Here is a 20,946-nt window from a genome sequence, read left to right on the forward strand (position 1 = left end):
ATATGAAAAATAAAACATTTTAAGGAATGTATTTGAACATGGTGAGAAGTCAGAGAAGGGAAGGATTATAGCATACTATGTATGGACAATAGCCTTTAATAAAATTGTTAGTTTTCCTACTTGATAATTTCTTGTACCTTTGGTAGTTTGAAATTAAATATGAATTCATTTCTTTTGAGATGGTAACTGCTAAAATGATAACTTGGAATACATGCTTTTTGCTTTAGGCCAGCTTCTTCAGGTGGTCAGAGCAGCCAATGGTGCCCAGTATATCTTTCAGCCTCAGCAGTCAGTGGTTCTACAACAACAGGTTATACCACAAATGCAGCCCGGTGGAGTACAAGCTCCTGTTATACAGCAGGTAAAATAATCATCTATTATGATTGGTAGGGGGTCCTGTTTTCTTTGTATATATTCCCTGGGTAGTTCCCCTCCCCTTATATGCACGATTTCTTAGACTCTTCTTCAGTACTACAGACCCTGTTGTTTCAAATTTCTCCTGTATATAGCTTAATCTAGATTGAACATCTATTAAACAACAATTATTGTTGTGTCTGCCCATCCTTCATCATGCCCTTGAAGGTGGCAGCACTCTCCTTCCAGCCTCCTAAGCTGGTCATTCGGCCTTTATTCAATAAGCAGTTACTGAGTCTCAGGGTATTCACAAGGGTCAAGGAATTTAGGAGTGAATGAGGCAGACATGACTCTAGTTTCACGATGGTTATTCTGTATTATGGAAATGGGTGTGTGGAATCTTCCTTTTCCTTATCTCTAATATCCAAGGTATCTGGCCCTTCCAATTCTTGTTAATAGTTTTTCTTTCTTTCTTTTTTTTTTTAACTGCAGTTTTGCCATGTTTTTGTAGTCCCTTAATATGTTTGACACTGTTTTTTCCTCAGCCTCTCTTGTCATTTCCTTAGTTCATACTGTCCATAGTTTGTCACTAAAATACTATATTGTCTCTGCCTCTTGTGCCCTCCTAACCTGACTGATTTATAGTCATCTTTCTGTTTTTTTCTTTCCTTCCTTCCTCTCTCCCTCCCTCTATCCCTCCCTCCCTCTTCCCTTCTTTCTTTCTTTCCTTTCTTTTTTTTTTAAAGATAGAGTCTGTCTCTGTCGCCCAGGCTGGAGTGCAGTGGCTCAATCTCAGCTCATTGCCACCTCTGCCTCCTGGGTTCAAGCATTATCCTGCCTTAGTCTTCCAAGTAGCTGGGATTACAGGCATGCACTACTGTGCCCAGCTAATTTTTGTATTTTTAATAGAGACAGAGTTTTACCATGTTGGCTAGGCTGGCCCTGAACTCCTGACTTCAGGTAGTCTACCCGCCTCGGCCTCCCAAAGTGCTAGGATTATAGGCGTGAACCACCGTGCCTGGCCTTTCTAAAAAAACCATTTAACAACTTCACATTGCTTTCTGGAAGAAGCCTAAACAACTCAATGTTAATAAGATCTTTTTGTGGATCTTGTTTCTTTGTACTCTACAAGTTTATTTGTTGCCACACTCCCACGTACATTCTTTAGCTACATTTACATCAGAATAAACACTTGGATCTACTTGCATTAGATTTTTGTGCTGTGAGCACTAAAATGAAAGAGGGATGGTTGTTTTCTTGAGGAACTTATGTACTTCATATGTTTATGTGTCTGCCTCTTTTTAAAATGTCAATAAAATAGTATGATGATAGAGACAAGATCAGAGCAGTAGTATTAATCCAGTTTATTTGCATCTTTCCAAAATCACATACTGCTGTCACTTCTGGGTTTCACTTGTTGTTACTCTTCTCCTAAGAATGCTGTCTGGCAACTCCCTGCACGTCTCCCAAACAAATAAAATATAAAAAACCCGGCCAATCTTCTTAGAGCATCGGTCCCCCAGCTTTTTGATACCAGGGACTGATTGTGCAGAAGGCAGCTTTTCCACATATGGGGCAGCGGGGGTGGTTTCAGGGTGAAACTTTTACTTCAGATCATCAAGCACAAGGAGTGCATAACCTCTGTCCTCGCATGTGCAGTTCACAGTAGGGTTTGTGCTCTTATGAGAATCTCATGCTGCCGCTGATCTGATAGGAGGCAGAGCTCAGATGGTAATGCTCGCTCACCGCCTGCTGTGCAGCTGGTTTCTAACGGGTTGGGAACTGCTGCCATAAATCACAAACAGAAACTCAAGTATTACTTGCTAATGATATAAGTAATATTTGATCATGCCTTGTCCCCCAAGTTGAATTTCGTACCCTCTCTTGTGTTCCCATAATACTGTGTCATATTTGTACTATGTTTCCTGTCTTTTTGAGTTGTTAGTGCTTTGTTTGCCTATTGTACATTTTTTTTTTTTGTCTTTTGTACTGTTACACCATGTGTAAGTGTTTTAAAAGAAATACTATGTCTTATGTTTGCATTCCTTGAACCTAATGGCAGGTAACAAGCATCCAGTCCTTCTTCTTTATTATAATATATAGAATTAATATTTGTTAATAAGTTGTGGCTTACTTTAGAATTTTAGATGCAGAACCTGGGAAGGAACTTAAGAAATTATTTGATCTGGTGGTTTTTAGAAAAATAATTAGCTTTTACCTCACACTGAGTTAGAATATTAGGGTTATGGCCAAGGTATCAGTACTTCTTAAGGTACCAGGTGGTTCTTATTTTGCAGCCAGGGTTAAGAACAATTGATCCTAGTCTAACATTGAAATGACAGAGGCCAAAAGGAATTAAATGACTTGCCTCTGCTATATCTATGTCTGACCTTAGGCAAAAGTAGACCCCGGTTTTCAGATTCTCAGTCCAGTGTTCCTCATATAAAGGCAGTGTTCAACTCTTGGCCTGGTATCTGGCGTGTATATATTACGTGCTGAATAAATGAGGTGAAGTAGTTATCTTTAGAAAATCCTTATTTTCCAGAAATTTGATAAAATAGAAATTTAATGGGTCAGTACACTAGTTAAAGATTGCTTTCGTAATTGGGTAGTTTTAATTGTTTATGCAATATGGCCATTTCTGGTGATTCTTCAGCATTTGGTCCTATTTCTATATACCATACTTGATCCTCTTAACTATTATGTGGTTTTCTTTTGCTTTAGGTACTGGCTCCTCTTCCTGGAGGGATTTCACCACAGACAGGTGTCATCATTCAGCCTCAGCAAATCTTATTTACAGGAAATAAGACTCAAGTTATACCTACGACAGTGGCAGCACCTACACCAGCCCAAGCACAGATAACTGCAACTGGCCAGCAGCAACCACAGGCCCAGCCTGCTCAAACACAAGCTCCATTGGTCTTACAAGTTGATGGAACTGGGGATACGTCATCTGAAGAAGATGAAGATGAAGAAGAAGACTATGATGATGATGAGGAGGAAGACAAAGAGAAAGATGGAGCTGAAGATGGGCAGGTGGAAGAAGTACGTTTCTAGTTAAATACTTAAAATGATAATCTCAATCATTTCCTTTTTTAGTTGCTGCCAAACTGATAAATTATATCCTGTATTTTCAGAAACTGTTAGGTGCTATGCAACATAAGATTTTAAAGATAAAGATCATTTTAACTTTAGTAAGGTTTTTGTATTCTGACTATATTTATTTCATGATTTCATATAGCTGGTAATAAAAATGTATACCAAATTAAATTGTATTAATATGTGTAGTAAAGAGTACAAGTAATTCTTACTCTGGCTTATGCATTTATAATGTAGTTTAAACATAAGACACTGATAGAAAAATAGATGTGGTTAATCTTTTGCTTCAGTAATTTAAAAAGCATGGCAACATTTGGGGAGAGAGCAAACTCAAGAAGAAATAAATGTCACAGATTTATTAAATATTTAAAACTTTATGGTCCACATTTTGTACCAGTTCCTTAAAAACCTATGTACCCTTAATGTCTGTGTTCTTCTAGAAGCATATAAATACGCCTTTGTTTTCCCCATTATTCTAGCTTAGTTACTAGTCTCCAAAAAAAATTTATCCCACCACAGTTTTCATTGTTAATTGCCTTGTTTGGCCTAAAATGCAGTCTTCTTGTTTCTTAGTACAAAGTTCTAAATTATCTAAGTAACTTTTAAAAAGTTTATTATTGAATATTGAATAGACACAAATTAATAGAAATGCTTCAAGATATAAATAATCCTGGTACCCACCATCTAGTTAAAATAAAATCTGCTTTTATTTAACGTGCTTAAGGTGCCTCTCCCTAATCCCATCTTCTTTCCTAGGCCATCAAAGTACCTTTGCTCATACATTCTGTATTGATCATTAATTGCTTTTTAATTTTACCATATATATTTATGTTCCTAAATAGCATATTTAGTTTTGCATGTTTAAAACATAAATGAAGTAATTATGTATTCTTCTGCAAGTGGTTTTTTTCTCTCAAAATGATATTCCTGAGGTTTATCCAAGTTGTTGCATATAACTATAATTATTTTCATTGAAGAATATACCATAATTTTATTTGTCAGTGTTTCTAATCCGGTGGACATCAGGATTGTTTCTAATTGGTTACTGTTACAAACAGTTATAAAATATTGTAGTATATGTCTTCTGGGGTCACAAATGCAAGAGGTTCTCTAAATTTTATACCTAAACAGTGAACTTCTGGCTCCCAAGGCATGCACATCTGCAACTTTACAATAAAATACCAAATCATTTCTGCCATTCATTACATAATTGTGCAGATGTCCATACATCCTTATCAATACCTGATAGTGTCATGCTTCCTAATTTTTACTGGTCTGGTAGGTAGAAAATAGTATTTCATTTTGGTTTTAGTTTTCATTTCCTCACTTACTAAGGAGTAAAGGCTCTTTTTCTGTATTTATTTGATATTTGTGTTTTATCGTGTGGAAGTGTTTATTCAGGTCTGCCCATTCTCCCCCAATAAATTCTTTATAGTTTCAATGCTACTCTACGTAACATGTTTTTAATAAAAACATTTTCCAGTTGTTTATTGGTTGTATGGAAATGTAGAGAGCTTTAAATATTCATCCTTGAACCAGCCACCTTCCTAATGTCTTTTGTTAGTCCTCATAATGTATCTGTAGATTGTTTTGTATCTTCTGTGTAGATAATAACATCTCATATGAGGAATGGCAGGTTTTTTTTTTTTTTTTTATGGCTTGTTGGCTAAGCCTTCCAGAACAATATTGATTAGAAATGGTTATAGCAGGTACCCTTCTCTTATTCTTAAACTGAAAAATAATCTTTTCCATGCCTCACAGTTAATGTTTGTTTTGGGTTTTTTTTTTTTTTTTTTTAATGGATATCTTTATCAGATTAATAAATTCCCGTCTTTGCATTTCTTTGTTTTTTTAAACTGTAAGCTAATGTTGCATTTAATTCAACACTTTTTTTTTTGCAATGATTGATTATACAATTTCTTACTGTAATATTATTTATAATGAGTTTCATTAATGGATTTTCTGTTCGTAAACCAATCTTGTATTTCTGGGGTAGCACAACTTGATCATTTTCTATTTCTCTTTCTATAAGTTACTGAATTCACTTCGTTCAGGACTTTTTCATAGATACTCGTGAGTGATAGATACTGTCTTTGATTTTCTGTTCTCATACTCTTCTTACCAGGTTGTCACGTTATGGTAGCTTTATAAAACGAATTTGGGGACATGTTTTCTCTATTTTGAGCTTTTTTTTTTTTAAAGATCGTATTTAATTTTTTGTTGATATTGTTAAAACATGCCACTACAGATACCTGGGTCTCGTAATCTCATGCCCTTCAAGTATTTTGTTTCTGTTTGAGACAGTTTTGATAAATTACATTTTTCTAGGACTCTTTATATATTTATCTACATTTTCAAGTTGATTAACATAAAGTTAATCATGATAGTATCTTTTTGATGCCAGAATCATTTGTTATCATTTCCTTTTTTCTTCATTCCTAATATAATTATTGTGCCATCTGTTTCTTTTTTTCTTGTTCAGTCTTGCCAGGGGTATGTCGTTTTCAAAGAGTAAACTTTTAGCTTTCTTCTCTCTAGTGTGTTTTTTCCTATTCTATTAATTTCTATTATGACTTAACTGTTTTGTTTGTAAAGAATATGATAGGTGTGATGCGTGAATACTTTGAAATTGCTTGAGGCTTGCTTGATTTGGTCAGTTTTTGTATATGCTTTGAAAAGAATTTTCTTTTCTGCACTTGTTTGGTACTTGTATGTGTTTGTTAGATTTACATTGTCAATAGGTTTGCTCAGATGGTCTTTATGTATCTTTGATATTTTTTGTGTGCTTGATCCATTTTTTACTACCGAGTGAGATATGTTCGTATCTCCTACTGTGGTAGTTCATGTTTCTTTTGTTCTTCTGCTATTTTTCTTTTTATATTTTGAGCCTCAAAATGGGTGCATATAAGTTTAACATTCATTATTTTTTCTCAGTGCATTGAACCAGTTATGATCATATAATGTCTTGCTCTATTGCTAGTAATTTTTTTCAACCATAAAGAGTGTTTGTGTGATACTAATAGAGGTGTACCAGCTTTGTTGTGGTTAGAATTTGCCTGGTACAGCTTTTTTCATTCTTTTACTTTTCAAACATTTTGGATCTGTAAGCTTTAGGTTTATCTTTTTATATTACTATTTATGCTATTTTTTTTTTTTTTTTTTTTTTTTGGTAAAACTTTTACGTAAGCCAGGATTGTTCAGTAGGGACAGAATAGTCTTCAACAAATGGTGCTTGGACAATTGAATATCCACATGCAAAAGAGTTAAGCTGGACCCCTACGGCATACCATACACAAAAATTAACTGAAAGTGGATTAGAGACCTACATCTAGGAGCGAAATTGTAAAACTCTTAGAAGAAAACATAGGGGTAAATCTTCATGGTTTTGGCAGCAGTTTCTTAGACATGACATCCAGAGTACAAGCAATCAAAGAAAACGTGGACTTCGTAGATTAAAAAGATGTTTTATGTTTTTGTTTTTTGAGACGGAATCTCTGTTGCCCAGGCTGGAGTGCAGTGGCATGATCATGGCTCACTGCAGCCTCAGCATCTTGACCTCCCGGGCTGGAGCAATCCTTCTCCCCAGCCTCCTGAGTAGCTGGGAGCAAATGTTTGCAAATCATGTATTTTATAAGGATCTACTATCCAGAATATATAAAGAACTCTTAAACAGTGTAACAACAAAAAGCCCAAATTAAAAGCTGGTAAAGGACTTGAGTAGACATTTCTCCAAAGGAGATACACAAATAGCCAACAGGCATCTGAAAAAATGCTCAGCATCAAATGAAAACCACAGTGAGATAACCACTTCACATCTACTAGGAGAGCTGTACTCAAAAAAAAAAAAACAAGAAAGAAAAAATAAATGCTGGGGAGGATTTGGAGAAATTGGGACCCTTGTGCATTGTTGGTAGAAATGTAAAATGGTACAGCTGCTGTGGAAAACAGTTTGATGGTCCTCAAAAATTAAGTATAGAATTATCCATATGACCCAGCAGTTCCACTCTTATATAAGTATATACACAAGAGAACTGAAAACATGTTTCTCAACAGAACCTGTATGTGATTGTTCGTAGCAGCCCTATTTATGATATCCAAAATGGTATAAACAACCCACATGTTCATCAGCTGATGAATGCACTGATAACAGTGGAATATTATTTAGCCATAAAAAGGAAGTATTCATATGTGCTACAACATGGATGAACCTTGAAAACATGCTGTGTGAAAGACATCAGCTACACAGGGCCACATAGATGATTGCCAGGGGACAGGGAGAATGGGGAGTGACAGCTTAATGGGAAAGAGTGATGAAATGTTCTGGAATTAGGTAGTGGTGAGTGTTATACACATTATAAATGTTCATTGCACCTGAATTGTACCTTTACAAATGTTAAAATGTTGAATTTTATGTTACTTGAAGTTTACCTCAAAATTTTTTTCACTTTACATTGATTATACCTATTTTAAATTAAAGAATATCTATACATATACACCTGTGCGTAAGTAGGCGTAGGCCTAGGTATAATTTTTTTTTTTTTTTTTTTGGTAGATAAGAGTCTCAGGTTGTTGTCCAGGCTGGAGTGCAGTGGTGTGATCAAGGCTCATTATAGCTTTGACCACCTGGGGTCAAGTAATCCTCCCACCTCATCCTCCTAAGTAGGTGGAACTATAGGCATATGCCACCATATCTTGCTAATTTTTTTATTTTTTGTAGAGATGGCATCTCACTATATTTTCCCGGCTTTTCTCAAACTCCTGGCCTGAAGTGATTGTTCCACCCAGGCCTCCCAAAGTGCTAGAATTACAAACATGAGCCACTATGCCTTCTCATAATACCATCTTGATTATTGTTGTCTCTACTTTTGTCTTCTCTTTCTCCGTTTATTAGAAATCACAGTTACATCTTTTATCTTCTTTCACAATTGGAGCAAAGTTTAACATGTTTGGTTATTTTATGCTCTAGTTATGTTTTATCTTGGCCCTTAATTCTCTTTAATGCTGAGATTTCCTACTCCCTGCCTTTAAGAAAAAAAAAAAAAAAGTCTGAATCTTAATTCTGCTTCATGCCTCCACCATAACCATCATAATGCTAAGCATGCTGATTTGTATTCAGAGTCCAAGTTCTTTAATGTAAAGACAGTAGGGCAAACTGGTAACCTATTGCATTGCCCTTCTTTTCTCCTCTAACTTCTCCACTGTTTTCGTTTTATATTGTTTGTAGTACATAGTGCCATTAGCTCTTTTAAACCTTCATATTAGGTCCTCTTCTAGGCATCTTAAACAGTTATTATGGAGAATTATCTTGTACTGTTTTTAAAGAATAAAACAAAAACATCTTTTCAGACTTACAAGCTATATAGCTTAACTGTTGTAATTATATTTAATTTCTTATATTTAAGTATTACTGGCAAACTTAACAGCTGATTTAACTATTATATTCATGGCATACATATATGCATTTGGCATTTGGTTCTCAAAGAACATCAAGGTTATTATATTTCTTTTCAGTGAATATTAGGCCTTCTAATAGTAATAAAATAAACTCTCCTTTTATTTGTAGGAGCCCCTCAATAGTGAAGATGATGTGAGTGATGAGGAAGGACAGGAACTTTTTGACACAGAAAATGTCGTCGTATGCCAATATGATAAGGTAAGGATGTTATCTTCAGATTACTGGCGTTATTTGTGTTGTAATTTCTTCCCTACATCATTCTCTCTGCCTTACTGAGACATTTGGGCAGCTGATTCATGCCTCTTAAATTCATTATGAACAGTATGAAAACACTGTTATAGTTATGTGGATTATTTTAGTAGAATGAAAGATTAATTTCTTAGCACTACATTTGAAAAATAAGTTATAAATGAAATGAAAAGAGCTATGATCTTTTTTTCTGTTTAGACTTTCAACTTGTAAGCAGAGTAAACGCCACCTTGAGGTTGTCCTTTATGGTAACTCAATGAGATAATTCTCTTTTCGGTTTAGCCTCAACTATCTCAAAACTAGAAGGATTCAATTGAATCTCTGTAACTATTTTTATTACTAAGGAGAAGACTAAGGCAATGAACGGTACTAAAAACAAAGAGATAAATTTTTACTGAAAATTACTTAAAATATTATTTAACTTTGCTGTATTTTGCTAACATTAAGGAATTTTTAAACGAGATACCGAAACAAATAAAAAGAAAAATAAAAAACCAGATACTGTGAAAACTAGCTGTTCATTCCTTATATTCTTAATTCCTAAAGAGGGTGCTTCTTTCCAAGTATTTTTGTTATATTTATTTGTATTATTTTCGAGATTTTTGTTTTCCAGACATTTAAATTGGAATACAGTTTGTTTTTACTGCAATCATTAAACTTATAATACATGCATATATTACATTGCATTTATAATTTTGGTAGTGGTCTTTACCAAATGCTGAAAATTCTAACAGAAGCTTATTTATTCAACAAACATTTATGGAGTGCGGAAATACACCAGACACTATTTTCTAGGCACTGGAGATGTAGTTATGAACATGTAAAATTTGTGCCCTGCATAAAGTTTCCTTTACAGATGAAGAAAATCTTAACTCTGTTGCTTTTGTAGAAAGGAATGTGATAAGTAGCTGTGCTTACTGCAAACAGATCTATAGGGAGAATGCTAATACTGTGGATCTTATTTGCTCATAAAAAAGTGGAGTTAGGACAATTTTATACCAGTGAAGTTATAGAATAAAGTCAGTAAGGTCATTGAGAGTTTCACAGCATTCATTTTTGTGCATTATGACTTCTGAGAGACTGTTCTTAATACCATATACCATGTGCATTATAACAAATGTAGTTTCCTGTTAGATACACATAGAGCAAGAGTATGAGGTTAACACAAAAGATACCAATAAATCCTATTGTTAGGAAGTCTCAAGGGATCTCCTTGCAACCAGATTATACAGAACAGAATTTCATGTTGAGATGTCAGATTTATCAGGGGAAGAGAGGACCTTTGTTTTAGCCTGACTGAAGAATATACTTCTAAGTGTCTTTCTGCTTTAAGAGAATGGTTGTATTCTCCTTTGGCATAAACTGTACTCATAATATTTTAAATGTTAAAATTGGTTTGTTTTGCTTCCAGAGACATTACTTTAGTGTTTTAAATTAGTAAGTAGAAAATAGCTCTAAATAGTGTGCTGAATGATAAATAATTATAAAATTTGCAGAGGTCTAATTTTAAGAATCAAGTGAGTTGCTTCAAAGATTGGAGGAGGGTGATGGCTTGATGTCATTAGCCAATAGAAAAGAATAGCAATGTTCTATGACTGCATAAAATGAAGTTGGATGTTGTTTGAGCCACGTTGAATTTTAGGAATGTAGTTTTAAAGCCTAAACTGTAGAATGTCAACAATGAGTCAATTTTAGAAGAGATCATAGAAGGACTAATAAAGTTTGTATTGCCAATCAAATAAAAATCTTAGTTAAATGCTAATAATATGGCAGAGTTCTTGCTGACGAGTGGGTAGATAAGGGCTGATACAGCATTTGGCGAAGATAGCATCAGATATAGGTAATCTTTCATTTCTAATTAGGAAATTTCATTTCTAATTAGCCATCTCCTGGTTTTAAGAACATTGCTTCATTAAGGGGTTAGGGCCAGTAAATGAATTGCTTTTTAAGTTGTGACAATGTACTTCTATTAATATAAAAATATTTGCCATTTATTACTCAGTATGACTTCAGTGTTAATTGTATGGATTAATTGGCCATGAAACTTTCCTGCATTTATGTTTTGTAAATTGTGCTGTCCTGTGACAGAATGCAGTCAGCTTCTTTACTTATGTCTGTAGAATCCCTATTTCCTGGCTACCTATCACCTGTTTTTGTCTAGCTAAGCCCAGTGTCTTTCTGATTGCAGTCACTTGGTTCGTGCTGTAAATACATTTGTGTACACATTTGTAGGATAAATAATACTTTATAGGAAAGCAAAGGAAAGGGGTGACAGTGGTCTTTTCATGCAACAAATACCTATTGAGTGTCTATGATGTCCCTTGGCACTAATTCTTGGAGCTTGAGATAAGCTAGTGATCAAAACAGAACAGTCCCTGCCATTAGGAAGCTTACTTCAGTCAGGGGAGATAGATGCTAAAACATAATAAATTGGGATTTATTTATTTATTTAAAACATAATAAAAGATCAGTATATTTTGTTAGAAGCTGATAATTGGTATGGAAGAATAAAGAGCAGGGAAAGAGGATAGGTTTGGTTTCAGTTTTTTATACTTCTCCATCTATGTATACTTCTCCCTGTATATATACTTCTCCCTATATACATACATCTCCCTGCTAACTCTCTTGGAGAGAGTTAGCCCTGTCATCTGGTGTCAGAGTCTGTTGTATGTGAGGAACAGTGAGGAGGCCAGTGTGGCTGGACTGGAATGAGGGAAGGGGAGAGTACAGTAGTAGATAGAGAGGTAAGGGAAGGCCAATGGTACGGATTATATAAGGACATGGCTCTTACCTAAGTGAGTCAGAAAGTTATTGGAAGGTTTCAGTGAGACAAATGGTATGATCTGATTTAAATTTTGAGAGGATTACTTTTCTTTCATTGTAGAGAGCAGAATGTAAGAGGAAGCAAAGGTTGCTGAAACAAGCATACTGTTTAGGGGGATATTATAATAATTCACATGGGAGGTAATGGTGACTCAGCCTTTGGTGATGGTATTAAAGTTGATGAGAAGTAGTTGGATCTTGGATTTGTTTTGAAGGAAGGGTCTCAACAGGATTTCCTGATTCTGAGATGTGTAGTAGAAAAGAAAAAGGAATCAAGAATGACTCACAAAATTTTTTGTTGAGGATTCTGAAAGAAGAATGGTGATATGATCAATTCAGGTGGGGGAAAAAAGCTGCATGTGGAGCTGGTTTGAGAGAAGCCATCAGTTTGGTGTTGAACATGCCAAGTCTGGTATGCTTGATGGACATTCGAGTCATCAATCTTAAGATGCTACATTTAGCATTTACTTATTGTATTTAGACCAGAGATATACTCTTAATCCAACAGTCTTTGCCCTACCTGCTGTTTTAACTTTATTGTGCTTTGTTTTGCTTTAATAAGTAAGAAAAGTTTGAATTCAGAAGAGCATGAGAGTGGTTTCCAAATAAGATGAAGGTTGAGTGATTTTTTTGTTTTGTGTGTGTTTTTTTGAAGTCTCAAAAGGCAGAGCTAGGATCAATGAATGGAAGTTGGAGAAGCAGATTTCAGTAAGGGTAACTATGAAAGATTTTACAATAGAGCTGTTCCCCAAAGGAATAACTTAATTTGAAATTCTTTACTCACTATTTCTAATTGTATTGAAGCAGACACTGCACAACCATTTGCTAGGAATATGTCATGAAGAATGTTTGCACTGGGAGGTTAGGCCATGGAATTTTAGGAATGAGATCTCAGAAAATATCTGTACCTGGACGGGCCTGGTGGCTCACGCCTGTAATCCCAGCACTTTGGGAGTCCGAGGTGGGCGGATCACTTGAGGTCAGGACTTCAAGACCAGCCTGGCCAACGTGGTGAAACCCATCTCCACAAAAATACAAAAATTAGCCAGGTATGATGGTGGGTACCTGTAATCCCATCTACTCAGGAGGCTGAGGCAGGAGAATTGATCGAACCTGGGAGGGGGAGGTTGCAATGAGCTGAGATCACGCCATTGCACTCCAGCCTGGGCAATGGAGTGAGAGTCTGTCTTAAAAAAAAAAATCTGCACCTGCTGAGCATTTCTACATTATTATATGAAACAGACTGATTTAGTAAAAAGAGCATTGGACCAAGACTTGAAAATCATGATTATCACTTAGTAGCAATATACCCTTGGTCAAACCATTGAACCCTATCCAAGCTATCATTTCTTCTTCTGAAAATGAAAGACTGAACTAGTTGATTTTTTTTTTTTAGGTTCCTTTAAATCATAGAATAGGGAGAACCATGGGGCCTTCTTTGCAGAAGATGTGGAACTTGAACTGAACATTAAATAATTAGTGCGAATTACTGGGAAAAGGAAAAAAGGTCACTTCAGTTCATTAAGTTTTACAATTCCTCTCCCCCACCAAATCCATGGAGTTACAAACAACTGAGGACTATAAGTGAAGGCAAAGATGGGAGTTCCCAGAGCCTGCCCTTCAGCTATTTTGTTTAACTGTGGATGTACGTAGTTTTTAAAATCTGCTGTAAGTGACTGGATGATCAGCATCCTTTAGATGTATTTTTAAATACTGCTATGTAAAGGTTCCATGTTAGGACTTGAGAACACTATAAGGAGTTTTATTTTGGTAGAAGAAAATGAGTCTATAATTGTATTACCTACAAATAATGTAAAAAATGTCAATGAGAATACCACTGGAAAACAATAGTTTTAGCTGGTAAGATTTGGGAAGGCTTTGTGGAGGATACAGTCTTTTTGAGGTAGACCTTGAAAATACATATGCAAACCTGATAGAGGGATAAGACATTTTGTAAAGAAATATTTTTTTCACTACTTTAATGAACACAAGTACTGAAAGCTGTGAAATAGTACTAATTACAGATAAATTTATTTATTTATTTTAAACCCACCTAATGAGTGAATTTTTTGTGGGGTGTTTTTTTGGTGAAATTAAACTTTATTAGGAAACCAATTTTGAGGCCATGTGCCGTGGCTCACACCTGTAATCCCAACACTTATGGCTGAGGCAGAAGGATCACATGAGGCCAGGAGCTTGAGCCCAGCCTGCACAGCATAGGGAGACCCTGTCTCTACAAAAACAAAAGAAACCAATTTGTAAATACAATACTGTAAATACTGTTTTGTGGGTGTGTGTGGTGGGTGTGTATGGATTTTTTGTTACTTGTTTTCCCTGTTTTCTGATTGTATCTCTTAATTCTTTTAATTTTGTTTTTGTTTAGATACACAGAAGTAAAAACAAATGGAAATTTCATCTCAAGGATGGCATTATGAATCTTAATGGAAGAGATTATATATTTTCCAAAGCCATTGGGGATGCAGAATGGTGAAGAGTTGCTTTTTTTCTTTTATAAATAAAAGAAACTTTAAAAAAATTTAAAGTGGACAGCTTGAAACTTGGGCATATGCCAACCAAAACTTCATTTCTGCATGTCAGAAAATTGCAGTAGAAGCAAAGCTACTGGAACAAAGATAGACCTTGACAACATAGACACTACTTAACTGGCAAGCCATGGAACTGTAGCACCTGGGGTTGTTGGGTGGGAGGGTTGGGGTTTTGTGTAGGAAAACCATAATTGTTGATTTTAAATACAGGTACCTGCCACCGGTAATTAGCATGTAAAGCTTTGTCTATATTCCTTCCTCCAACTTGGGTTCAGTCAGAAGATACTTGTCGGAATGAACTGAAGAAACTTCCCTTTTGATAGATTGGACTGAAATTGCTTATTGTATATGGTTATGTTTGGTAAAAGTTGTGTGTGAGCTTTTTACAAAAGGGTAAGAATTATGATGTTGAATTTTAATTCACTTGTATAAGAAAAAATTTAAAACTCTCATAATAGATCTTAAATATTTTTACTTGCTATTCTCCCTCAGTGATATATACCTCTTCCTTTCCAGCTTTATGAAACATCTATTTAAGATTTAAAGGAAGTTATCAGCAATCATAGTTTGGAGATAAAATTTGACCCAGGAATGGATATTTATTTTAATTAGGTTTTCCTATTTATTAAATGTAATTAAAGACTTGGGTCTTGTTTGAGTTGAGTGGAATTGAAATGACAACTTTAATTTCCCTACAAAAAATTTTGTTTTAGTGCCACACCTTAAAAAGAAACCCCAGACTAGCAGGAATGTAGTTTTATTTTGCAAGCGTATATTCTAGCTGAAATTGTAAACACATGAATATACGTAGACTTGTCCTGTTGGGCTGAAGTGTGTGCTTATAAATGTGTTTAGTCTTTAAACTAAACATTCAGATAACAGTCTGTGCATTGATGAAAGTATAGGGCAGGTGGTGAGGACCTGGATTTTTATTAAACAATTTAGTAATTATAAAAGTTTCTTGTGTTTAGTAAAGAATTAAAAAAATCTATTATTCTAATTCAACAAGTTTTTAAAATCAACTTTGTAATTTGAGGGGAAAATTTGGGGGGAAGAGGTGGGTGGGCCTTTAAATTACCTCTCTTTTATCTGGTGGCCCTTCCAGGCCATTAAGAAAATAAAGATGTTGGCTCCAGTTTGCACATTGGGAAGAAAGCATAGAAATTTGACTTGTATATTAAAAAGTAATAGAAATGTAATATGTATATTAAGAATGCTTAGGTCTGTATTCTGTAAGAGGATCTGAAGAACAATATGGCACTGCTGTGTTCAGTGTGAATTCGCTGCCTGGGAGAACTGCAGGAATGCTTGTCTTCACCATTGTGTTCTTACAACGAATTCAACTTTCCATGGTTTATCTTGACAAAATTTACATGTGTTTAGATTACTTGTATATTGATATATTTTTTTAGTCTTCAGTTTTTGTCTTCCTTTTGCCTTTGTGTTTTCAGAAGTAACCCATCAACACTTTTTAAAATACATTAACAAAGAAACTGTGAGCTGTTATATAGTGTTTCTTTTTTAACACAGATCTTTAAAAAATGGCAAAAATTGTTTTTCTACTTCCCACCCAGCTTACCACCTTGGTCTCTTTAACTTAGGTTCTAAACTTTGATGTAAATGGTGGTGTCTAGCATGCTGGTAGTTAGATTTTATTCAGGTACCATAAATGGTAATACAGTTTTTATTTTGACTATATTAATTTAGTTTTTTGAGGGGAAGTTTGTTTATTCTGTGACTCTCAAAGCACACAGAGGTTTTAAAATATATATTATTATTAATAAGACTGAGAGAAGAGGAAATGGGAGGGAGTAACATCACAGAAGTCCTGTTGTTCAACTGTTCTTCAATACAGTTGCTAGTAGGTTTGTATTTACTCAATAAAGAAGTTGGTGACTGAACTACCTATAAAAATTCAGCAGTGCTGCAGTGTTGCTTAAGTGAAACCCTTTGGCTATCTGGCTACTGAAACTTGGATTACTGTATGATACTCAGCTCGTCTTGGGGCCTCTATGTAGACAAACATTCATATTCATAGTAGCATTGTATACTAGCTTGTTTTTATAACTTTATTTTTCAAACATGAACAACCACTGCTTTCATAGTGGTTATTTTGTTATTTTTGAAGCAGGAAATAACCATTTGTATTTGCACCTGTATATTGCATATTAATTATGGTATACATGGCAGATGCTTTTCTTTTACCTGTGAAAACTCTATAAGCTGGTCCAAGCTACATTGTGTACCAAATTGTGCTCTTATATATTATTTGCATCGTGTTCCTTTTTAATCAAATAGCATGTTTTAGTTTTATTATAGTAGCTTTTGCTGTACGAATGTCACTTGCTTATCTTTTGCTGTACTTGAATTCTTAATCATGCTTTTAACATTATATTTAACAAATCATTTCATATTAAGTTCCATTAAAATGTCATTCCTTTGAAAAGGCAAGGGATTCCCACTTTCAGAATTTTAAAATGAAAGTAGCATGTGTATCTAAAGGCAGAAAATAGTTTGGACTTGGTATTATGAAAATAAGGAATGGTTTCTGGAGACGATTTTTTAGATTTGCACAGATGGTGATGGCACCTTTTACTTAAAAAACATTAATCAACAGTGCTAAGGAAAATTTACACAAAATTACAAGATAAAACATGGAAATGTGTGCCTTTCAGTATACAAACTCTTGCTTGGTGGTCATTTAGGTAATCAGACCATTTGAATGCCTGAGAGCATATTTAATTTCTGTGGAGTGCCACATATGGCTAAAACAACTCTTTGATGTGCAATTAATTTCTAGAGTAAAATGTCTGTTATATGAGGGGGATCTTTTTATTGGGCTTTTGTATTTTTTAAATGTACACATTTCTTTCTGTTAATTAAAATGCCATCATAATGTCACATTTACACTGTTGCCTCTTTTAAAAGCAAACCCACTCTGATGTTATTCTAAGATTACATCAAGATTTTAGCAGTGTATACCAATTAAATTGTGTTTTTGATGAGCATAATAGATTCTGGTTTTAGAAAATAAGATAACATGTAGCTTTTATATGAATATTTTCTTTTGCTATAATGAAAATCAAAGATTTTTTTTTCCTGGCTTTTGTGGAGGAATGAAAAGAGTTGTCTCCCTCTAAGAGTAATTTTTGATTCTCGTAGCAATAATGTCAACATTATTATCAGAGGGTAAATATGCCTTGTATAGGAAAACAGACGGTTTTCCTCTTGGGCGTTCTCTTTATGACTTAGCGTTTCTTCCACATGAGAAAATACCTGTATTTTCAGATTATTTCATCTTGAACTTCTTTTTTTGAGCTTTTGTGCAATGCAGTAGTTTATTGATCCATCTTTGTACATTTTCATTTCATGTCTTTCACCTACCTGTCTGACTCAGCTATAGCAGATTTTGAATTCTTTGGTTAAAAAAATAGTTGCTTTGTTTCCTCATGAGTTTATGTTAAATAGTTTTGCATTTTAGTCCTCTTTTATGCTATGAAATTATTATGAAGTTTATGTTCTTCCCTTTTTAAGCCTGCCTTACTCTGTCTTTTGTCATTGTCTATGGTTTAATGAAGAACACACCAAACTAACATTTTTGTTTATTTTGAGGAACAAAAAAATGTTTTCTCTTTTAAAGGAAGAACCATATTGAATTAGTAACTACTCTTTCAGTCAAGGTTCCTTAATCAGTCCAATCTGCATCATCAGGGCTATGATTTGTGGGGGAGGGGGTGGGGGGGCAGGGCTAATTCTTTTGCTGTTCTGAGCTACTATTGTCAACTGCTGTTGTACATACTGTTATGTGTAATGGCGTAAATATATTTATTATGTTTGTAAAATTCATTGCAGATCAAGGTTGCTCTTCTGTGATATATGGGATATTATGTTTTAAAGACCATCTTGGAATACAATTAGAGAACTTAGTATTTTGATGTACTAAGACCTATTTTAAGTTTAATATTCTACCTTTGCAAAAACTTTAATTAAAGATGTTATTTAAAAAAGTAATGTTGCTTGCTTTGCTTACTACTATATGGCATTGTTACAGATAATTGAATAAAATACAATTTAGAAAGGAAAATGCTTTACATTGTTAATGAGAATTCCACTTAACAACAACAAAAAGATATTAAATCCTGTACCTTAAAGATAAGTAGGTTGGGATGTCAATTTGAATTAGTAAACTGTGTTACAAATTATTAATAGTAGCTTTAAAAAAGTTGTATTTTCCAGGCACTCAGGAATTTAGGTTGGGCAAATTCACACTAACAAATTATAACTAAAAATTGGTATAATTATAACATTGTTTTTTAAAATAAAGATTACTCCTTGTGGAATATTAATAGCTAACATTGTATTAAATGAGTATTTCTACTCCAAAATATAGATTACTTAGGATAAAAACATTGTTATTTCTCTGTTTAGCCAAACCATTTCCTCTTAGTTCAGAGTTTATAAATAATTGCATATTAGGAGAATTGGATTACTGAGGATTGTATTGCATATTGAATATATTTTGTGTTATTTTAGAAGGTATTAAATAGCAGGTATTTTAATTTTATAGTTAATTCAGCTGAATCATTAAGAACCCTGCCTTTTTGTATTTTTTTAACCCTGTTACCGACTATCTAGAAAACATGCAAGTTTTAACTATTAACATAATCATAATAAAGATATCTTATTTATTGCCAGCAAATCTTGTATTTTGCAGTTTAATTCAAGCTCCTACTTTGATGAAGCTTAAGCTTTTGGCTTCAGTTTCTCCATCTGTAAAATGACAAGATGTTGAGGATGAAGTTAGGTGTGATGCATGTAGAGCTCTTAGACTGGTGCCTAGTACTCGGGTCAGCACTCACATGTCACAATTATTTGCTTAATTTCATAATTCTTTGCATAATTTAAAATTACTGGAGGACTTGAAAAAAAAATTAATGGTCAAAAATAGCAAAAATGAATTGACAGCCGGTGAGAGTTCATTACAACTGAACAAGCCTGGGAGGAAAAGTTGGTCAAACAATAAACTTCTGGCTACAGCAGAAAGTGCCAGAGGGAAGAAAATTGAGTGCTGAGTATAGGAGAGGATAATCAAACAACGGGAGAGCTTTTAAGCTTCCCTTCCCCTCCCTAAAAAAATAAAATACATGTCTCAATAAGGTGAATTTTCTCAAAGCTAAAGCTATAATAGTATCATATTTTAAAAATTGACCTTTCCAAATATTAATGAAGTCTGTCCAGTTCATTTAAGGAGAAAAGCAGAGTTGTCAAACATTGAAGCTATGGTTACATCACTGATTCTCACAATGTCTCCTCCACTTTGAAAAAGAGCACATTGATTTTTTGATGCTCCATGCTAATGATGCATAGGTTAGGGTGGCATTGCTGAGTGGGGCAAATAGGGCCAGGAAAATTTCACCCAGGTTAGTTGCAAGAGTTGAAGAGTAAAGTTCTTTAGAGCTGTTTACTTTCATCAGGGATACAGAAGGGACATTTGTTGTTTTGGCTTCTTAGTGTCAGAATATCCTTCCTATTTTGATTCATGCTTATGGAAGTAGAATAGCAAGTGGGAAGTCACCTGCCCCTGCAGCCAGAAACAGGGACCAAAATCTGTGAGGTGGTCAGACTGATGCTTGCACTCAGGATTGTGAGTCTTAACAGCATGAGACAAAGTTGCAGGATCAGTCAGAGGTCCTGTATACGTTCAGGTCTGGTGGTGTGATAGTGACTGGGGCAAGAGTGCTATTGGCAACCTCCTAAGCAGACTTTTGCTGCATACTACTGTGATTGCACCCTTCCAATCAGTTCCTTTTCTGCTTGAAATAATCAGAGTCCGTTTCTATTGTTTGCAACCAAGAAAGAAAAGCATTATTTATGCAAAGTATGTCTTAAGAATCACCTTTCCCTTGTAAGAGTCTTTTACGTTCACAATTACCCCTTCTTCCCGTTAGACATGTAGTATTCAAAAATCTTCAGGGAATTACCAAAATAGTGATACTTGTAATATCAGCATCACAATTGTGGTTGGCTGATTATCTTTGAACATGAAAGAGTTGGTTACATTTAAGCCCATTACATACTGTGTCATTCATGTATTCTGCAAATACTTGAGTACCATGTGTAACATGACAACGAGATCCATATTTCAAACCCAGCACAGTCTTGATGAAGTGACTGGTTGGTAGAATTGGCAGAGTCCCTTCAAGATTCTTCATCCCTTGTATAGCCTCTCTCTCTGGAGTCCAATCTGGGGCTCAGTGGATGAGGCCACTGGAGGTCCATTTGTAGGAGATGAAAGAGCCCAGAGATTCCGAAAGTCCTTGACATCTCCCTGAACTTGTTCTAGCACAAGTCTGCCTTGATGTACTTTCTAAGACTTCCTCTCCTTCTTGGTGTGAAATATACAAGGACCCTGTGCTCTAT

At 34.8% G+C, this 20,946-nt stretch overlaps 1 protein-coding gene across 2 annotated transcripts in view; it reads left to right on the top strand.

Annotated features, from left to right (window-relative positions):
- Positions 1–17,433, top strand: part of GTF2A1 (general transcription factor IIA subunit 1) — a 46,332-nt gene extending 28,899 nt beyond the window's left edge. For both annotated transcript variants that reach the window (XM_032287719.1, XM_032287718.1), the window contains exons 6-9: positions 228–361; positions 3,079–3,399; positions 9,017–9,106; positions 14,364–17,433. In XM_032287719.1, the coding sequence (XP_032143610.1) occupies positions 228–361; positions 3,079–3,399; positions 9,017–9,106; positions 14,364–14,471 (653 nt within the window). In that variant the 3' untranslated portion in view covers positions 14,472–17,433. The remainder of the gene's footprint in view (positions 1–227; positions 362–3,078; positions 3,400–9,016; positions 9,107–14,363) is intronic.
- Positions 17,434–20,946: the final 3,513 nt, after the last annotated feature.

This window comes from Sapajus apella, unplaced genomic scaffold (genome assembly GCF_009761245.1).
Source record: "Sapajus apella isolate SASKATOON/1434 unplaced genomic scaffold, GSC_monkey_1.0 scaffold20, whole genome shotgun sequence".
Classification (NCBI taxonomy): domain Eukaryota; kingdom Metazoa; phylum Chordata; class Mammalia; order Primates; family Cebidae; genus Sapajus; species Sapajus apella.